The sequence below is a fragment of the Rattus norvegicus genome, chromosome 10 (assembly GCF_021556685.1).
Source record: "Rattus norvegicus strain SHRSP/BbbUtx chromosome 10, alternate assembly SHRSP_T2T, whole genome shotgun sequence".
Classification (NCBI taxonomy): Eukaryota; Metazoa; Chordata; class Mammalia; order Rodentia; family Muridae; genus Rattus; species Rattus norvegicus.
Genome location: NC_141543.1, coordinates 95,724,672 through 95,744,497, shown reverse-complemented (window position 1 = coordinate 95,744,497; position 19,826 = coordinate 95,724,672). Strand labels below are relative to the sequence as shown.

At 41.8% G+C, this 19,826-nt stretch overlaps 2 protein-coding genes across 16 annotated transcripts in view; one reads left to right on the top strand and one right to left on the bottom strand.

The window, feature by feature from the left end:
* Myl4 (myosin, light chain 4) overlaps window positions 1-4,403 on the bottom strand; it is a 35,762-nt gene extending 31,359 nt beyond the window's left edge. For 2 of the 3 annotated variants that reach the window (XM_087574344.1, XM_087574346.1), the window contains exon 1: window positions 3,926-4,403. The gene's annotated coding sequence lies outside the window, so the exon portion shown is untranslated. Of the gene's footprint in view, window positions 1-3,779 lie in introns of all 3 variants that reach the window. The other variant, XM_087574347.1, reaches the window with a different exon arrangement.
* Cdc27 (cell division cycle 27) overlaps window positions 4,027-19,826 on the top strand; it is a 47,549-nt gene continuing 31,749 nt past the window's right edge. For 7 of the 13 annotated variants that reach the window (NM_001024793.2, NM_001415702.1, XM_087573243.1 and 4 more), the window contains 3 exon segments: window positions 4,027-4,176; window positions 15,267-15,342; window positions 17,207-17,354. In NM_001024793.2, coding sequence (NP_001019964.1) covers window positions 4,150-4,176; window positions 15,267-15,342; window positions 17,207-17,354 — 251 coding nt within the window. In that variant the 5' untranslated portion in view covers window positions 4,027-4,149. 13 annotated transcript variants of the gene reach the window in all.

The window sequence follows — 19,826 nt, the reverse complement described above, 5'->3', positions numbered from 1 at the left end:
TAGGTTTGGTTTCCATTGCTGTGACAAACACCATGACCAAAAGCAACTTCAGGTAACTGTGCATCACTGAGGGAGACCACAGCAGAAACCTCAAGGCAGGAACTGAAGCAGAGACCGCAGAGGAACACCGGTTACTGGCTTGCTCCTCTAGGTGCAGTCAGCTGTTTTTCTTATATAGTCCAGGCATACTTGCCTAGGGTTAGCACTGCCCACAGTGGGCTGGGCCCTCCCACATCAATTAGCAATCAAGAATATGTCCTACAGACTTGCCACAAAGCAGTCTGAGGGAGGCAACTCCCCGACTGATGGTCTCCCTTCCCAGGTAGCTGTAATTTGTGTCAAGTTGACAAAAACTAACCACACACCAAGGAACAGAAATAAGTAAACATTCTAAAAGAGCTCATCTGCTAGGCTGAAGAGATGGCCCAGCCGTTTAAGGCGAGACTCACAGCCAAAAGGACAAGTGCTCACCAGAGTGCTTCAAATAATGTGGGCTTGCTGGGGCTCAGTAGAAAACCACTGTAACATATTATTAACCTGGTGAACAGTAATCAGAAGAGAGGCTGTGCATGCGTGCGTGCGTGCGTTCGTGCATGTGTGTGTGTGTGTGTGTGTGTACATGCACATGCATATACATCTGTGGAGGTCTCCAGTGTCATTTCCAAGCACCATCCTCCTTGGTGAGACTTTTTGTTTGTTTGTGTGACTTGTTTTGTTTGTTTTTTATCGTCGTCCCTTTTGTTGCAGCACCAGGGCTCTGCAGAACCGGCTGACCTGGAACTCACAGAGATCTGCCTGCCTCTGGCTCCCCGGTGCTAGGATTAAAGGCGTGTACCACCATGCCTGGCTCCACCTTGGTTTCCCCCACAGGGTTTCACATTGGCTTGGAGTTTGCCAAGTAGACTTAACGGGCTGGCCAGTGAGTGCCAGGGAAATGCCTGTCTCTACTGTTGTGTGCTGCTACCTGTGGCTTTTCCCCCATGAGTTTTAAGAATTGAACTCAGGTCCTCCTGCTTGTGAGGCAAACACTTACTGACTAGAGACCCAGCCCTCCAGCTTGACATGTCCTTTTCTACGGGGCAGGGGCTTTGGTAAAATTTGATTCTAAGCTCAAAATCCACAGGGACACCAAAGATCAAAGACTGCCCTCTGGTTAACCCACTTTAGGTTTACAAAACTCGGTCAAACAAATCAAGACGTGAGTTGACACACCCTATGTAATAAAAGAGCTCCATGTATAATAACCACAAATTCAGCATTAACAGTGTTGTGTGGTTGCTACAGAATGCAATTACAGCTTTGGGTTGTTTTAACACAGCTTTGGACTGTTTCAATAAAGGTTTCCAAATAATTAATGATCAGTGACGTCAAGATGACAGGATTTAAATGGCCAACCACAGGAAAGAACCTCTGGGAATGTCTATGAGGGGGTGGGTTTCCAGATTGGGTTCATTGAGGAGACCACCCTGAATGTGGGATGTGAGACTCTGTGGGGTGGGGTCCCAGACTGAATAAAAACAAGTCAGGGAGCTCAGCAGCAGGCCTCCCTCTCTCATCTTCCTCACTGCCTGTGCAATCTGACCAGTCACCTCAAGCTCTTCCTGTCATGCCATGCCCACTAGAACGGACTGAATACTCAAATGTGAGCCAAAATAACCGTCTCTCTTGTGTGAGACAGGGTGCCTGGCTGGCTTAGGTCTCACTATGTAGACCAGGCTGGCATCAAACTCACAAAGATCCACCTGTGTCTCCCATATGCTGGGATTAAAGGCGTGTGACACCACACCTGGTAACCCCCTTTTATTAAGTTGCCTCATCGGTTACTCTGTCAGAGCAACATGCAAGAAGATGACTAACACACCATCCCACTGCATTCTGAATTATTAGACTATATCCACAGCACTGCTTAACTCACAAGGTCAAATTTGGAGTATATCACCTCTCACCCATCTTCTTTTTCTTCCCATTCCCGCTAACACAATCTCTCATCTTTCCAAGGATGGCCCGAGCTGAGGCTGTACCTCTGTGGTAGTGCTTGCCTAGCGTTTGCAAAGCTATGGGGTCTGATCTCCAGTTCAAGGTTGTTGGGGGAAGAAGTCAAAGATGACCCAGCAACCCCTCTTATAGCACGGGTCTTTTACAAGGTCATCTTACCACTCCCTCATCAAGAGATGAAGCTTATTTTCCTCCTAAGGAATCCAGGCTGGACCTGTGTCTTAAACTGATCATTAAGAAACAATGGGTTTGAATTACAGACCTAGGCTTAAAGGGGCCTCACAGCTTCTATTGTTATCTTGCTTGAAGGCCACCAAATGAAGCTAGAATAGGGCACTACCTAATGAGCAACAGTTCAACAGTTGTGTAAGGCCCAGCTAAGAGCAAGAACTAGGGGTAAACATTCTATGTCTGTGTGACTCTCTAACCCGGCCATCTCTTGCCACATAGGTCTTTGGAATGTGACAAGAATATCTGAAGAATTTCATTTGATTTAAACTGAACTTTAAATAGCCAGAGACTGTTACATAGGTCAGCACAGATGTCTGTTCCCACTCTGATTCACCCAACACAATCCTACTAAAAGAACAGGGCACGGGGCAGCTAAAAATTGCCTTAGCACCTGTCCTTCTTGGGGCTACAAGTATGTGGGCAGTGTCTAGGGATGGCTGGTGGAAAAGGATAAAGATCTATCAGAAGGAAAGAAGAAGATGGCAACCATGACATGAATTCCCTTCAGCATCAGCCAAAAGATTAGAGGGGCCCAAGCTAATTTGGTGGAAATGAGGAATGGGCAGGGAATTGAGACTGAATGATTCCAGACCTAGGCCTGGCACCAGTAGTAGTCTAAAAGGCTACGGCAGGATTTAAAGGCCCAAAGATAGCCTGGCCAACTTAGGTGAAACTGTGTTTCCAAAAATGTAAAAACAAAACAAGTAACAAAGAGGGAGGGTACATTTTGATGGTAGCATGCACAGAATTAAGAGGTTCAATCCTAATGTCAAGGGGGAAAAAAGAGATTTCTAGTTTCATGTCTAGCTTAGAGCAGTCCAAACAGAAAATTAACTTTCAAGAGTTTTCCTTGTCTGATGAAACACAATAGTTTTTTTTTTGTTGTTGTTGTTTGCTTGTTTTTTTTTTTAACAGTTCCATGGTTATTCTGAGGATGTGACAAAAAAGCAGAAAGTTAAAACCTCTGTGTCAACAGCTACGCCATTTTAATCCGTATTTATTTCCCACTTCTCTGAAGTTGAAGTTTTACATCACCTATAACAGGTATCAGATAATATAATTCTCACTTACACTGATTTTTTTTTCTTTTATAAGCTAGGGTGTCATGTAGCCCAGGCTTGCCTCAAACTTGTTAATTATCTTGTACTCTAGGTCCTTCTGCCAAGGCAGGTAGGTATGTAATGTCCAAACATGCCAGATTAAGGTGGTACCGGCAATCCACCTTGCAGCTTCATGCATGCTAGGCAAGCACCCAGCTTAGTCATTTTTCTTTGAAACAGACCATAATCCCTTTGACTACAGGAATCCTGTGTATTTGGGGAATGGCACCGTTTCAAATGTTCCTAGAATTACCTAGAGGCCTGAGTAGGAAGCCCAAGAGTAGGTAATGATCTAAACTCAAAAGACTACTAAATTCAGCCCCAAAGTAGTATTTTACTCTTCGCTGAATCCACCGTGCACCACAAAGCAGAACGGCGGAGGCGCAAAGTCAGACTTAGGCTCCGCCATGTAACGCGAGTCTGCAGGATCCCTCCCCTCCAAGCCCATCCTACCGGTTGCTCTTTGGGCGTGGCCCAATTAGCGTGGCTGATTGAGCGGAGGCGTGGCTGAGAAGAGACACTTCCTATTGGGTACAACCCAACAGTTTCCGGTAGCACTCGATAATTTCCGGCCACAGGCTCCGCCTTCGCCGACTCACCTCGGCTGTTTCCGACACCCTTCGGGATTTTCCGTCTTGCTCTCGTTTCGCTCTCTCCACTTCGGTTATTTCCGTGTCTCGCTCGGAGGAACTCGGCAACCACTCGGCCTCCCCCATCCCCCGGTAACGGTCGCTGGTGAGTTTAAATGAGCCGGGGCTGGCCGGGCTGGAGCTGCTACGGGGGGGGCCTGAGGCACTGCAGAAAGTGGGTCTGAGCCTCGAGGATGACGGTGCTGCAGGAACCTGTCCAGGTAATGCTAACCCCTGCTCCCAGGCTTGGCACCATGCCTGGGTCGCAAAGCGAACAGAGACTTCGCGGCCTGCTGCGGCCTAGGCCCGGCTTCTCCCGCCTCCCTTTCGGCGATCCCTGCTTGTCTCTCGTCAGTCCGGAGGCCTTAGCCGCGGCCTCAGCCGAGGTTAGCCGGGTTCCCGCATTACTTCTCGCCCCCTGTGCAAGCAGAGTTCGGCGGGAATCACTGGGGTTTTCCGTCGGTACTGGCGTCTGGCCATCCTCCTCCTCCTCCTATTAGTCGCCGGCCCTGCCCGCGGTGAGAGACCAGGGGCTCAGATGGAGTCCCGGGGGCCGATACCGAAGCGCTTTTGAACAGAACTGGTGGGATTTCACACTAGTGGGGCAAGTTTGCTGGTGTTTTCTTGGTTTTGTTTTACGTGAGATGGTCGAGGGGAGAAGGTAAAATCCTTATTTTTGATAACTAGTTTTTGTTTCGTTAGCACTTTCTTGTCCATGGTAGTTCTCGTTCAGTGGATTTCCCACCGGACAATGATGATCTGAGAAGGGAACTCCCCTTCTCAGGCCCAGTGCTGCGGTGCAAACACCCAAGCCAGGGGAGTGGGCGAAAGGGCAGGTCTGGATTTTTCATTACCTCGGTTGGGCGTCAAGAGGCTTCGTGAAGGTTGAGAAGGTGCTTAGGAAATTAGAGATAATAATTGCTTTCCCATCCATTTTTCAATATCCGTCCATTCCTGAGACCACACCAGGGTATGCGTTGACGCACACGGTGCTGTTGTCATTGAAGAAACCCTATTGGGTTTTTAAGTGTGTGTGTGTGTGATGCAGTGCCAAGTCATTTATCCCCCTGCCAGATCTGAAGAAACTGAACCTTTTGTCCGTTGGTGATGGACCAGGTTTGGGAGATTTCCATCCTACTGTATGATCTTTGACATGATCGAAAGAGTTGTCCTCCATTAATTACTGTCATTAATCCATGAACTTTATTTTGAAGTTATAAAGCAAACCGATTTTAGAAATTGTGGATTCCCTTAGGTAAGTCTGTGACAACAAACAGTAAATGCTTCTAATGCGTCAGTGTAGCATTTCCTTAATTTCTCATCGCAGCATAAAATACCCTAGTTTTCCCCTAGTTTGGCCTTGTTCTAGCTGTTTACATGGTGACAGCTATTAGTATTTGAATTACTACATACAACTCAGAATTATTACTGCTGAACTGTTCATGTCTCTCTAATGTATCAGTTCTTCCAAAACTTCATTTCTTTCCAAATTCCTCCTCCTAGTGTAGAGACCCTTGTAAGGCCCTATTGAGGCCTATCATGAAATTAAACAGGTTATTAAGAGGTTATTCAGGTGTTTTTTTATTTCATATTATAGCTGATCTGAATGATTCTTTTGCATTTGGTGACTAAAAAGTCTTCTAAAATGTTAGAGTAGTTGTGATGATACAGGTAAACTACTATTGAGTAATTTTAATCTATATAAAAGCTTGGGAGAATCAAATATATTGTTTATGCTAGACGGGATCCAGCATGTTTCCTGTTTTTCTTCATTGTTAGCAATAACACACCTTAATATCTTTTAAAACTAAAAAGTAGAATTTATCTCCCTTCCCTCCATAGTAGGCCCCCTAGATTTCAGGATAATAGTGAGAAGTTTTAATTTAGAGAATAGCAAGGAAGCAGAAGGATCAGGAGTTCAAGGTCATCTTCAGCTATGTAGCAAGTTCAAGGCCAACATGGGCTGCTTGAGACCCTGTCTCAAAAAACAAAATGACAGCAAGTAAGCAGCCAACCAGGCCCAGGAATGCTGCTGAAGATGGGCAAGAAGTAAGAGGTGTTAAGGAAGCTGTTATTCAAAACATTACTTGTTCCATGTGTTGGGGGAAACGTGTTGAACATTTTTTCTTTGTTCCTGGTGTCTCTAGGTGTAGGAGAAGATAGGCAGAGAGAGATAAATATTGGTCATCTGGTTTCTATTTTCCTTCCTCCTTTAAAGCTGTACATGGAACAACCAGTGGAAGGAAGATGCCCAACAGAGTTAAATAAAGCCCTTCCCATGTTAGCTCTTACAGTAAACTATTACTTCTATTTGACTCTTTACAAAAAAAAAAAAAAACCTTGCATCTTACAGGGCAAACATTTATTTTATGGCTTGGTCTCACTGTGTAGTCCTGGCTGGGATTAAAGGCATGCACCACAATACTAACTTGGGTGCCTGTAAAATTTTACTTAATAAAATAGGTGGCATTTCTGTTTGTAGGATGTTTTGTCTGACATTTACTTGTTTTTTTTTTGTTTTTGTTTTTTTTTTCTTTTTTTTCGGAGCTGGGGACCGAACCCAGGGCCTTGCGCTTGCTAGGCAAGTTCTCTACCACTGAGCTAAATCCCCAACCCGACATTTACTTATTTATTGTATATGCACATGTGCTTCTCTGAATCTTGGTGGCAAGCATCTTTACCACCTGAGCCATTTCACCAACCCTGATGTTGCTTTAAGAGGCATTTTATACAGATACATCAACCAGTAAAACTATATCAATTATTTTTGCAAGTGAAGCTTCACATAAGTATTGGATGAAAAGAGACTTTTGAAAATGATTTTAATATGCAATAGCATAACCAGATGCAAAAACCTGTCATAGTAACCTGCATCCGAAACCCCTACACTTAGGGGTTCAAGGTCAGCCTTGTACAAGAATGCCTAAGATCCTGTCTCAAAAAACATATAGTAAGTTGGGTACTATATACATACCATTCTTTTGAAGTTTGATTAAATAGTGAAAAAGTACTTTTGGCTTGAGATTACATGTCCCCAAGAAGCATCTAAGGTTGATTCAAAGAGTATATGTGAGAGGTAAAATGAAATAGACCAAAGCCATCTGGGACTGCAGGCATCTAAGTGGGATGGGAAGAAAGTAGTAGATAAAGGCTTTAGAGGTAGAAATTCAAGAAATAACTTGGAAAGCAGAACTGTTCAAACATTGGCAAGGAGTAGGGGTGGGTTTCTAGGGTTGGTATCAAAGATGACTAGCTGGGTATGGTGGTACATTACATACCTTTGATCTTAGTCCTTGGGAGGTCCAAGCTGGTGGATCTCTGTTAGCTCAAGGTCAGCCCAGTCTATTTAATGAGTTCAGGTTATCAAGAGCTACATCATGAGACCCCCATCTCAAAAAAATGAAACAAAACAAAATTCATTAATTCCTCAAAACTAAAATGAACCCCTCAGAAAAATGAAAGCTACTTTTCTGCCTGATAGGATCGGGTTTAGATTTAGTGTATTAGTAATGAATCTTGGGCTGGCTTTGTGCCCTCTTTGTAGCCCAGGCTGGCCTCTAACTTACTGTCTTCTTGCCTTTGCCTCTGGAGTGCCACTACCCCTATCTGCAAGAGAATTTTAATAGAACTATGTAATGAAAGCAGTGTGTTGGGAATATTAATCTGATTTTATTGGTAAGGAGGAAGAGACCGGAGTTAGATACATAGACTAGTAGGATGACCCAGCCAATGGTAATGTGGACTGTGTTTGGCAGGATTGACAGAGAAAGTGGAGTGGATTATGTGTGTCTGAAGGATTGTTTACCAGATGTCTCTACCATTTGTGATAGCCAAAAATGCCTCCCACCAGTCCTGGCTAAATGTGGGGTCAGGAAACCACCTAAAGAACTGGTAGAACCCAAGAATCAAAGCTGGGTATGGTAACAGCAGCCTGTAATCCCGTCACCTGGGAGGCAGAACCAAAAGGATCAAGAGTTCAAGGCCTGCCTCGGCTATGTTGTAAGTTTGAGACCAGACTGGACAAAATGAGACCCTGCCTTAAAAGCAGAAATTAAAAAGCAACCAATTAAATAACTAAAAGCTAGAGTTGCAGGAGTAGAAATTAAATTTTATTGTATAAAATGAAAATTCTACAATGGCATTTTTGGTTAGGTCTTTTCTCCCCCCTTTCCTTCCTTTCTCACCCCTTATGTTGTATGAAGCTTTTCTTAACCTGTTGTAAATCTGAGTAAAATTTACATTTAAAATACTTGAACTGGGTGTGATGGTGCACACTTGGAATTCCAGGACTTGAAGAGACCCTTTTTTCTTTTTCTTTCTTTCTTTCTTTTTTTTTTTTAGATTTATTTATTATAAGTACACTGAAAGATTTATTTATTATATATAAGTACACTGTAGCTGTCTTCAGACACACAAGAAGAGGGCATCAAATCTCATTGCAGATGGTTGTGAGCCACCATGTGGTTGCTGGGATTTCAACTCAGGACCTCTGGAAGAGCAGTCAGTGCTCTTAACCGCTGAGCCATCTCTCCAGCCCGCTAGATTTCATATATGAGAAAAAACATTTTTTTGAGATTGTATGAACTCAAATATATTTTATAATATTGGGTAAATAATATTTTTTATAATTCTTAGGTCCATCCATTTTCCTGCAGTATTTTTATTTTTAAACTTTATATTTTTAGAGTAAAGTAGTATTCCGTTTTTATATATACCAAGTATAAAATCCATATATACCAAATTTTCATTATCTGTTCATCTGTTGGTGGAAAACTAGGTGGGGGATTGGTTCCAGTAATTTTTTTATCGAATAAGACAACAATAAACACAGGGTGCAGACACCCCTGTGGTAGGTATGGCATTCTGTGGATATAGCCCAGGAGTGAGTAGCTGAGTCCACAATGGCTATATTAAGTTTCCGTCCACCAGCAGTGAATAGAGGTTCCTTTCTCTCCACATGCCTCTGACATTATTTGTCAAAGATTTGTTGAAGACAGTCATTCTGACATTCAAAAGCTGTCTATTCAGTTCATTAGCCCATTTGCTAATTGGTAGTTTATGGTATTTAAATTTACAGTTCTTTTTAAATTTTGGATATTAACACCTTATCTTTCATGTAGTTGAAAATGTAGTATAGATCCAGGTGTTGATACTTGGGGTCAGTTCCTGTGCTGTTGGTATTCTATTTAAACAGTTCTTGCCATCCAGCAGTGGCACTCAGGAGGCAGAGGCAGGCGGACATCTGTGAGTTTAAGGCCAGCTGGTCTATAGAGCGAGTTCCAGGACAGCCAGTGCTACACAAAGAAACCTTATCTCAAAAAACAACAAAAGAGTTCTTACCTACCCCAGTATATTTAAGGGGAGTCTCTATTTTCTTCTCAGAGTTTCAGGTTCTAAGTTAAGGCCTTTGATCCCCTGTACATTGATTTTTATGCAGTGAAAGATATAAATCTCATTCTTCTGCAGAAAGAAATCCAGTTGTGCCAAAGAAATCCAGTTGTGCCGTCAGTGTTTGTTGACTAGTCCATCTTGGGATGCTTTTGCCTGCTTTGCCATTTTATTTCCATGCAGGCTAGATAGCAGTGATTGTGTAGTAGAGAGAGGGGAAGGAGTAAGAGTTCTTGTTTTGTCCAGCTCCGGTTGTCAGCCTTAGAACAAGTGCTGTTATCTGCCGAGCCTTATTTAACTTGCTTTATGTGGAACAGGATCATGTAGCCAACACGATGGGTATATTAATGGATGAATTAATGGATGAATGGAATTTTCTAAAAGTAGTAAGCTCAGTAAGTGAGCTGAGCAGTGAAGATGCATGAGACACTCGAGACCAGAAAGTCCTGGTCTGCCTTCTAGGTGTGCGTGTAAATAGATCACACCACTGTTGGCCTGGAGGCTGACTTAACATTTCTGTAAGATTTTAACCCCTATTATTACTTTACCCACAGCTTGCTTGCTTGCTTTCATTTCTTTTTCTTTTCTTTTCTTTTTTTTTTTTTTTTTTTTTTTTTTTTTTTTTTTGAGACAGGTTCTCTGGTAATCTGAAACTTTGCAAGTTGGCTGGCTGGTTGCTTGCTAGTTGACCTGTGAGCCCTGAAATCTACCGGCTTTTTTGGAATTAGAAGCCTGCACTATCTTTCTTTCTTTTTTTTTTTTTCTTTCTTTCTTGTTTTGACCATGATTCTGGGGATTAAACTCATGTTCATGTCCTTGTGTTTGCCAGGCAAGCTGTTTACCAGCTAACTCATCTCCCTATCCCTGCACAAAGGTTTCTTGGTTTTGTTTGAGGCAGATTTCATGTAGCCTAAGCTAGTCTTGAACTCCTGATCCTCCTGCTTCCTCCTGCTAAGTTCTGGGGTTACAAACATAAGCTACCACACCTAGCTACAAAAACATGTGAAGACTGAAAATATATTGAATTTTAAGTGAATGATGGAGAATTTTTCTACTTTTAGACAACACATCTGAAATCCTGTTAAAGCAAATTAAAACAGAATTGATTTGAATATCTAAAAAGTTTGTTCTTTATTCTGTAGATATTTATTTTGTAAACTCTGGCTTTCCAAGGAGAGTAATTAATTTGATGAGGGATGAAAGAATCGTGATGGTATCAGAAAGACAATGGTGTCAGTGGCTAGAATGCATTGCAGTTACCAGATATGTGCTAGAACGCCTGTTATTCTTCACTGTGGTCTTATAGTTTATATGCTTTTAATTGGGGGGGGCAGTATATGTATGTGAGTGCAGGTGCCTGTGGAGGATAGAGGTGCTATAGCCTCCCAAACTGATGTTACAAGTAGTAGTTGTGAGCCTCTTGATGTGGGTGCTGGAAGTTTTAAGTCCATTCTTTTGCAAGAGCAGTACACGCCCTTAATTGCTGAGCCCTATTGCCAGCCCTTGACTCTTCTTTTAAATGAAGAAACACTGATCACTGTACAAATGATAAAGTCTTCCCCTAAGAGTCATTCAGTTACTTGTTCAAGACACAACTGGTTCAGGGATTTGAACCCAAGTCCTTGGCTCTTGTATTGTGTCCCCAGTGGTGATAGTGTGTTTAAAGAAGGTAATGCTGAAACTGTGATTTTAGCACAGCTTTCAGATAGGAATAGCAAGACTACTGAGGAAACTGTTTATAAGTTTAAAGGATTCTTCTCTTCCATAGTCTTGTGTGCTTGACTTCATCACTCATGTCTTCTCAGCAATGACTGGTTCCTGGATAAGAAACAAAAGTAAAAATTAAGGGCAAGAATATGATCAAAATACATTATACACATATACAAAGATGACACAATGAAAGCTATTATTTTGCATGATTAGAGAATGAACTTCGAGGGGTTGGAGAAATGGTTTGGGGTTGAGAACACTTGTTGCTTTTATAGAGGACCTGGATTGATTCCCAGCACCATATGATGACTTACAACCTTCTGTAACGTCCAGTTCTGGGGATCCAGTGCCTTCTTCTGACTTCCCTGGGTACGAGGCACACATGTGGTAGCATAAATGTATGTAAGCAAAGCACTCACACGCACAGTTAATCTAACTTTTTTTTCTTTTAAGTGAACTTGAAGGCGTTGGGGGAATGACTTGGTAAGGTACTTCCCACACAGGCCTGAGAACTTGAGCATGACTCCTGACATCTATGTAAAAAGTCAAGTGTGGCAGCACACACCTGTTATCATAGTGCTGGGAAAGAAAATATGATTCACCCCTCTGGTTTGCTGGCCAGCCCTAGCTGGATCAGTGAATTCCAGACTCTGAGAAATCCTGTCTCAAAAACTAAGGTGGAGAGTGATTGAGGCGGACTCCCTACATGAGTCTCCGACCTCCGTGCAAGCACATAGCAGAAATGCACTTGGTGGCTGAGGATATTGTTTTATTGTTAGAGTGCTTGCCTTGCACGCAGAGTCCTTGGTTCTGTCCTAGCACTGTGCACCACAAGTGATGGTACTTGTTTGTAGTCTTGCACTTAGGATGCAGACAGAAGGATAAAGTTCATCCTCCACTGGGTAGTAAGTTTGTAGCCAGCTTGAGATGTAAGAGACTCTATCTCAAAAAACCAAACACAAGCCAGAAAGCAAGTCCATCCTATTCTACAATGGATTTTAGTTAAAACTGGCAGTAAAACCAGATAAAATTCCAAGAGGAGGCTTTTTTAGAGCAGTAATAAATGGCATGAGACAATGTACACATGTACACACTATGCATCCGTGTGTCAGATTACCTTACTGTTACAAGCTGAAAACCCCGCTATGGTCTGTGCTATGAGACGGACATCTGGGGAGGCTCGGCTTCTCTCTTACGCTCTGAGCTAGTGTGTTGGCTCAAACACAGTTATGTGGAGCTTGAAGGGGACATTTTTTTCTTTCTTTTTTTTTTTTTTTCAGAGCTGGGGACTGAACCCAGGGCCTTGCGCTTGCTAGGCAAGCGCTCTACCACTGAGCTAAATCCCCAACCCCAAAGGGGACATTTTTTAAGGAATGAAAATTCTGTCATGGACTAAAGTTTGTGTTTTTGGATTTTGAGTCAGGATCTTTCTATTCCTGCCTGGCCTCATATTTACTCTGTAGACCAGGCTGGCTTGGAACTCTCAGAGATCTTCCTGCCTCTGTCTTTGAGTGCTGGAATCAAAGGCATGTCCCCTGGCCTTAATCTCTTTGTGCTGTTCTGTAAATTATGGCTAGAGCCACTGACCATTCACTTAGACCTTTCCAACATGGACTGTGTCAGAATCTCCAATGCTGTTCACGTGTGCACTTAGCCAGCACATACCATTTGGTATGATTAAAAGCCATTTCTTCTCTGTTCTTAGCAATCATGTAATTTTTAAGACATTGTTGATATACTTGTCTTCAAAATACAAAGAGAAAGGAATTTCTAGGGCTGGACTTACAGAGGACTAGGTTCTGTCCCCAACACCCACACAGCAGATCTGAAACTCCAATTTGAAGGGATCCAAAAACCTACACTGACTGATTTGGGCACCAGGCATGCATATGTTGTACAGACATGCATGCAAGTAAAACACCCAGCGTGTAAATAAATATAAGAAACAAATTTTTTTATAAAAGGAACTTCCTTGATTGGTAAATTTGCCCTTTTAATCACTTAAGTCAATTCTGCAAATATTTATTAAGAATCTATAACACACACACACACACACACACACACACACACACAGAGTAGGCTCTCGTGAACTAAGTACATCTTATTGGAAAAGCGTATTTATAAATTTCAGATTGTATACATTTCAGTATATATTTAAATGTATACCAAACCTCAAATATATACCAGGTTTTGGGTTGTTTTTTTTTTTAAGATTTGTTATATGTAAGTACACTGTAGCTGTCTTCAGACACACCAGAAGAGGGCATTGGATCTCTTTACAGATGGACAGATGGTTGTGAGCCACAATGTTGTTGCTGGGATTTGAACTCAGGACCTCTGGGAGAGTGGTCAGGGTTCTTAGCCGCTGAGCCATCTCTCCAGCCCTACACCAGGTTTTCAATACTTATTTTTACTATATCTGCCTTTATTGGGGAGGTCTGTAGTTTTCACAAGATTTCCAAAAGAGTGTGGGTAGGTTGGGTGCACGTCCTTAATCCCAGCACTCTGGAAGCAGTGGCAGGCAGATCTCTGAGTTTGAGGCCAGCCTAGTCTACAGAACAGGTTCCAGGACAGGCAGGGCCACACAGAGAAACCCTATCTTGAAAAACAAAACCAAAAAATAATAACAAAAAGAGTGTATAGGAAGCGGTAGTTTTACTTCAGTATTAGAACACTGGGATTTATGCTGGGTGCTGTGATTCTGAGACGGAAAGACGGTTCACTTGGGAAGTGCACATCCTTAATCCTAGGCAGAGGCAGGTTGCACACTGAGTTTGAGGCCAGTCTGGTCTATAAAGTGAGTTCAAAGCCAGGCAAGGTGAGACCCTGTCTCAAAAACAGGAGTGGAAGGGAGAAGGAAGAGTGGGCTAGAGGTGAGCAATAGCGAATCTTGTCAGAATCTGGGGCGGGGGGGTACGTCAGGAAGAATATTCACACCAAGTATTGCCGTTGTGCTCCAAGTGGATAAGCATGCTGCTGTCTATTACAGGCAAATCCTGTAAGAAGGAATGCAGTCATGGCTGATAGACAGCATGTGGATAAGTGAGCAGCAGATATGGTGGAGCATTTCATGAGGGTTCTGTATGTTCCTGCACAGCATATATTTATTTGGTACTTTTTAAATTGGCTTTAAATGAGGCAGAATCCTGGAGTAATCCAACAAGCCTTTCTAACAGGTGCTAGTTTCATTTAGTGGCCTTAGGAATCTTTTTCCTCATCCCATCTTTATTTCCCAAACAATAAAGACCCTCTAGCCCTAACGAGTCCCATTACTGTGGTGTGATAATCAGTAATATAAATATCCCTTTCCACGAGGTTGAGCATTATTAAATTGATATGTAGGAAAGTGTTGGCAGAGAAATCTATTCAAACATGTACACACATGTGGTGGTGGGGAGAAGAGCTCTCCCTGGCATGGACTTACTATCTTCCCAATCCCCTTATTTAAAAAAAAAAAAAAAAAAGTTAGAAGCTTCTTTTCCTACCAAATTAGTAAAATCTTAAAATCTGTGTCACAAAAAGGAGTGTAGGGAATAGAAGGATGAATGGGCTAGGACGTTAGTATAGATTATGTTTTTTCAAACTAGATTTTGGGGATGAGGAAGTTATTGGTGAAGAAGTAGGGTATAGAGAAGTATAGAAGGTTGGAAGTTCATGCAGGGATGAAGAGTAAATGCAGATATACTGGAAGCCTACAGTGAGGAACTTTATATATAGCACACTGGGTTTACTCAGGTCGTTGCTTTTTATGACTTAAATTAGTGAAATTGGGCTGGGAAAATGGCTCACTTGATAAGAACACTTCCTTCTCTCATGGAGGACCTAAGTTTGGTTCCCAGCACTTGCATTAGGGCTCCCATAACCACCTTCAGGGATCCATCCCACTCCCAGTCTCTGCAGTTGTCTGCACACGTATGTTTGCACAGAAAGAGGTAGATCAAAGTAGCCAGAGCAGGTGAGACGCCTCAGCAAGTTAACAAACGTGCTGCTGAGCCCAGTACCTGAGTTCAAGTTCCCTCGGACCCACATGGTGAGGGAGAAGTTGTTTTTACCTCCTTCCCACACACATAAGCCCACTTGCTACACACACATACAAATACAAAAGTAAATAAAGAGATAATACAAATAAATTATGCATAATAACTTGAGTATTATGTTCAAGACAGTGCCAGAAGTTACCATGTGTGTGCTAATGTGCCTTCTCTATTTGCAGGCTGCTATATGGCAAGCACTAAACCACTATGCTTACCGAGACGCAGTTTTCCTCGCAGAACGACTATATGCAGAAGGTTTGTGATCTGTTCATTTATAAAGAATCATAAATGAATAAAATACGGAATTTTTATCACTTTTTATGGTTAGCAAGGTTCTTATTCTCTTTGTCTTTAACTTTTTTGTTATTTCTAGTTATGTGTATATGTATGTGTGTGTGTATGGATAATTCTGGAATATAGTGTCCTCAAAGACCAGAGACATCAAATCCCCCAGGGTTAGAATTGTGAGCCTCCCCAAATGTGTTTGAAATCTGAACTCCAAACTTCTTTAAGCTCACCATATGTTCTTTTTTTTTTTTTTTTTTTTTTATTCTTTTTTTTCGGAGCTGGGGACCGAACCCAGGGCCTTGCGCTTGCTAGGCAAGCACTCTACCACTGAGCTAAATCCCCAACCCCTCACCATATGTTCTTAATTACTCCGCTATCTCGCCAACTCCCCCCCCCCGCCCCCTGTGGTGTTTGAGTATGGACGGCTAGAAACATCAGGCAACCTTGGATGTTTTCTCCTCTGGCTCCTTTTACTGTTTTTTTGAGATGATTTGTCAGTTGCCTGAAACCTGTGAAGTAGGTTAGGCTGTCTGGCTGCTGTGCCCCAGAATTCTCCTCCCTCCACCTCCTCAGCACTGGAGTTATAAGCGTGTGCCAGCTTTTTCATAGGGTCCCAAGAAGCAAGGCGAGCACTTCCTGACTTCCTCCCAGCTGTTTCATTTTTGTTTTGAGACAAGTTTTCTGTATCTCAAGCTGGCCTTAAACTCTGAACTGTCCTTCAATAGTCTCCCAAGTTGTGAGATTAGGGACAAGAGCCTCCATGCTTGTCATGTTTTTTCTCTCCAGAAAATATTTTTACTTTTTTTTTTTTTTAATGGGCCAGTCGTGTGCTATGACCTGTATAGATGTCAGAAAATAACTTGAGTTGTTTCTTTTCTTCTGACTGTGGTCTGGGATTTATCTCAGGCCCTTAAGCTTGGCAGCAAGCATTGTCACCAACTGAGCCACCTCCCAGACCCTAACTTTTGATTTGTCTTATTTGATATTTTTTAATCTGTCCATTTTAATGTAGAAACATTTTTCACCACAGAAATGAGGTTCATTTTTCCCTTTGTAGTAAGATTTAACTTCTGTCTTCCTAACATGTCTGTTAAAAATATTATCTAGGGCTGGAGAGATGGCTCAGTGGTTAAGAGCACTGACTGCTCTTCCAGAGGTCCTGAGTTCAAATCCCAGCAACCACATGGTGGCTCACAACCATCTGTAATGGGATGCCCTCTTCTGAAGTATCTGAAGAGAACTACAGTGTACTAATATATAAATAAATCTTTAAAAAAAATATTATCGGGCTGGGGATTTAGCTCAGTGGTAGAGCGCTTGCCTAGGAAGCGCAAGGCCCTGGGTTCGGTCCCCAGCTCCGAAAAAAAAAAAAAAAAAAAAAAGAACCAAAAAAAAAAAATATTATCTAAAATCAGATGCTTTCCTGGTAGTCTGTTTAAGGGTAGAGGTGTGTGCATGTGTGTTTGCATTTCTTACGAATTTACAGGGGATGTAATTGTCTCCATCACATCACTGCTTTAGTTCTTATAGAGAGACGGATCAGATCTGGCAAACTGGCTTGTTTGCTTTTTTATATTTCCTGACTGGTCTGGAACTTGAAGTGATTTTTTTTTGCTTCAACCCACTGAGTGCTGAGATTACAGATGTGAACTACTAACCTTACCTGTTCTATCAATAACTGATTTCTCCATAATTCAAATTTAAATTAATAATTGTTTTGAATTAAATGACAGTGACATGCTCTCTCTCTTTTTTTTTTTTTTTTTTTTTGCTTGTTTATTGGCAAACTGAATAGTAGCTAATTTATCTTTCTTTTTTCTTTTTGTCTTAGTACATTCAGAAGAAGCCTTGTTTCTACTGGCGACCTGTTACTACCGCTCAGGAAAGGCCTATAAAGCCTATAGACTCTTGAAAGGACACAGTTGTACCACCCCGCAGTGTAAATACCTGCTTGCAAAATGTTGTGTTGACCTCAGCAAGTGAGTATTAAAATCTACTTTACCTAGTTTGGTTAGACTTTCATTGAATTTTGCATCAAATTTTTCTAACTCTTGACTTCCTTTCCTCTCTTGAATAACAGTTGAAAGGTTTGCACCACTGACGTAGGCATAAATTTGGTCATGGAGAGATTTAATTATGATGGTGATAAATAACAATTCTTTTTAGTGCTGGAGATCTTTAGCCCTAGGCTTCATGGAAGCCAGACAGTCACTCTTACCTTACACAGGGCTGTGGTGTAACGGTAAAGCTCTTGCCCTAGCATGTGTGTGGCTTTGGGTTTACTTCCTGTGACTGTCAAATAAAACCAGCTGATCTACATTATAAGTCCCAAAATAATGCAATTTAAGACACGTTTCAGTTGTAACTAATTCTTTCTAGCTCCCAAAATGATCCTTAGTCTCATTTCCTCTGGCTTGGCTTTCATGGTTAGGCAACTTAAATAAGCCTAGAAGCATGACAATTCACAAGGATAGGTGACATATGTGTCCTTTGAGATCATTGGGGAATTACAGCCCATCTCTACCATTCAAAGTAAGGGACATACCAAAGTTTCACTACCATTAAAACTAAGTCATCTGACCATATTCCAGATCTGGACGCAGCTGGAATACAGATTACATTTTGGCAAATATATTCATCTATAGATGAAATACTTGCAAAAGTGTCTAAACGGATATTTATTCCCATATATGTGTTTTTTGTTTGGTTTTTGTTTTGTCTTGGTTTTCTTGAGGTTGAGGTTGCTTTTGTAGACAGGGTTTCTCTGTGTAGCCCTGACTGTCCTGGAACAGCAGGCTGGCTTCAGACTCAGACAGGCCTACCTCTGCCTCCCGAGTGCTGTGATTAAAGGCGTGAGCCACCACAACAGGGCTCCCTGTTTGTATATTTTTTTTAATAGATAGATGGTACAGATAAGGTTCATAAAATTATCGTGTAAGTAGCTATGCTATTTGTCCAGCAACTAACTATTTAAGGATTGCTCTGGATTGGGGGTTTCTATCCCACTGTAGAAATAAATATTTTATTTCCCAAATAAAATACACAATAATCTTGATATTTATAATAAGCCTTAAGGCATAGAGTTGTGTCGATATCAACCCTCTATGCTATTTTGTCTGCTCCTCAGTAATCCAGAGGTGTCACTACCATGCTCCCCTGGGGCCCCTCCTACTTCAACAGGCCAGCCCTCATCACCATGCACTTATGATCCATGGCATCTTCTTTTTCCTCCTTCTTTCTCCTCCTTCAGCTCCTCCCTTTCTCTTCTGCCCAGTCCAGGCTGTAAGCATCAGTGGTAACTTTGGGGGCAAGGTTTACACAACAAAAGCTGGTATACCTTAGGATCTACCCATCTTGGAGCAACCAGGTCTTGGGGTACAGAATTTGGCATTTGAACACAAGCAATACTAGAATAAGCCCTATAAAGGGTGATTGAGTCAGTTATTTATTTATTTATTTATTTATTTATTTATTACTAGATTATTTAAAAATGCAAAGATTCTGCTGTACATGGGATAGCACATGCCTTTAATCCTAGTACTTGGGTAAAGAGAGGCAGGTGGATTTCTTCTGAGTTCAAGACCAATCTGGTCTACATAGTTCCAGGAGAGCCAGGGCTATGTAGAAAGTCATTCTCCCCACACCCCTTTCCTCCCTCTCTCTTCCCCCTTTCCCTCCCTCCAAAAATTTTAATCTTAAAAATTTGAAATCTTAAAAATGTTTCCACATGGGGTTGGGGATTTAGCTCAGTGGTAGAGAACTTGCCTAGCAAGCGCAAGGCCCTGGGTTCGGTCCCCAGCTCCGAAAAAAAGAAAAAAAAAAAATGTTTCCACATAACGGGGCTGGCAGAGTTGTTTTAGCTGGTCAGCTCAGTTGCTGCCAAACATAACAACCACGTTTGATCCCCTGATGTATGATGTAAGAGAACCCAGCCTGAAGTTGTCCCCTGACTGCCACAGGTACTGCCATGGCTTGTGCACACGTCCCCAGTAAATGACTTGTAATAAAAGTGATTCTCTCTTTCTTGAATGCAATTTAGTATTTGGTGTTTGAAAAGAACAACTGTTTTTTAATCCATCCATTTTAATGTAGAAACATTGGTCAGCCTAGTAATGAGGTTTATTTACCCTCAGTATAAAAAAGCCCGGTGTGGTAAGGTATACCTTTAATTACAGCACTAAAGAGGCAGAGATTGGGGAGTCTGAGACTACATAGCAAATTCCAGGCCAGCTGGTCCCTGTCTCTTTCTTTTAAAAGATATAAATGGATGATGAATGAGATGTGTGTGTGATACAGATATATATCTATAAATGTGTATAATTATGTATTATATGTAATATGAATATATATATAATTATGTCTGTGAGAGATTGATCTGCAGTTAAGAGCACAGGCTGCTCTTTTAAAGGACTTGGATTAAGTTACTAGCACACATATCATCTGTAACTCCA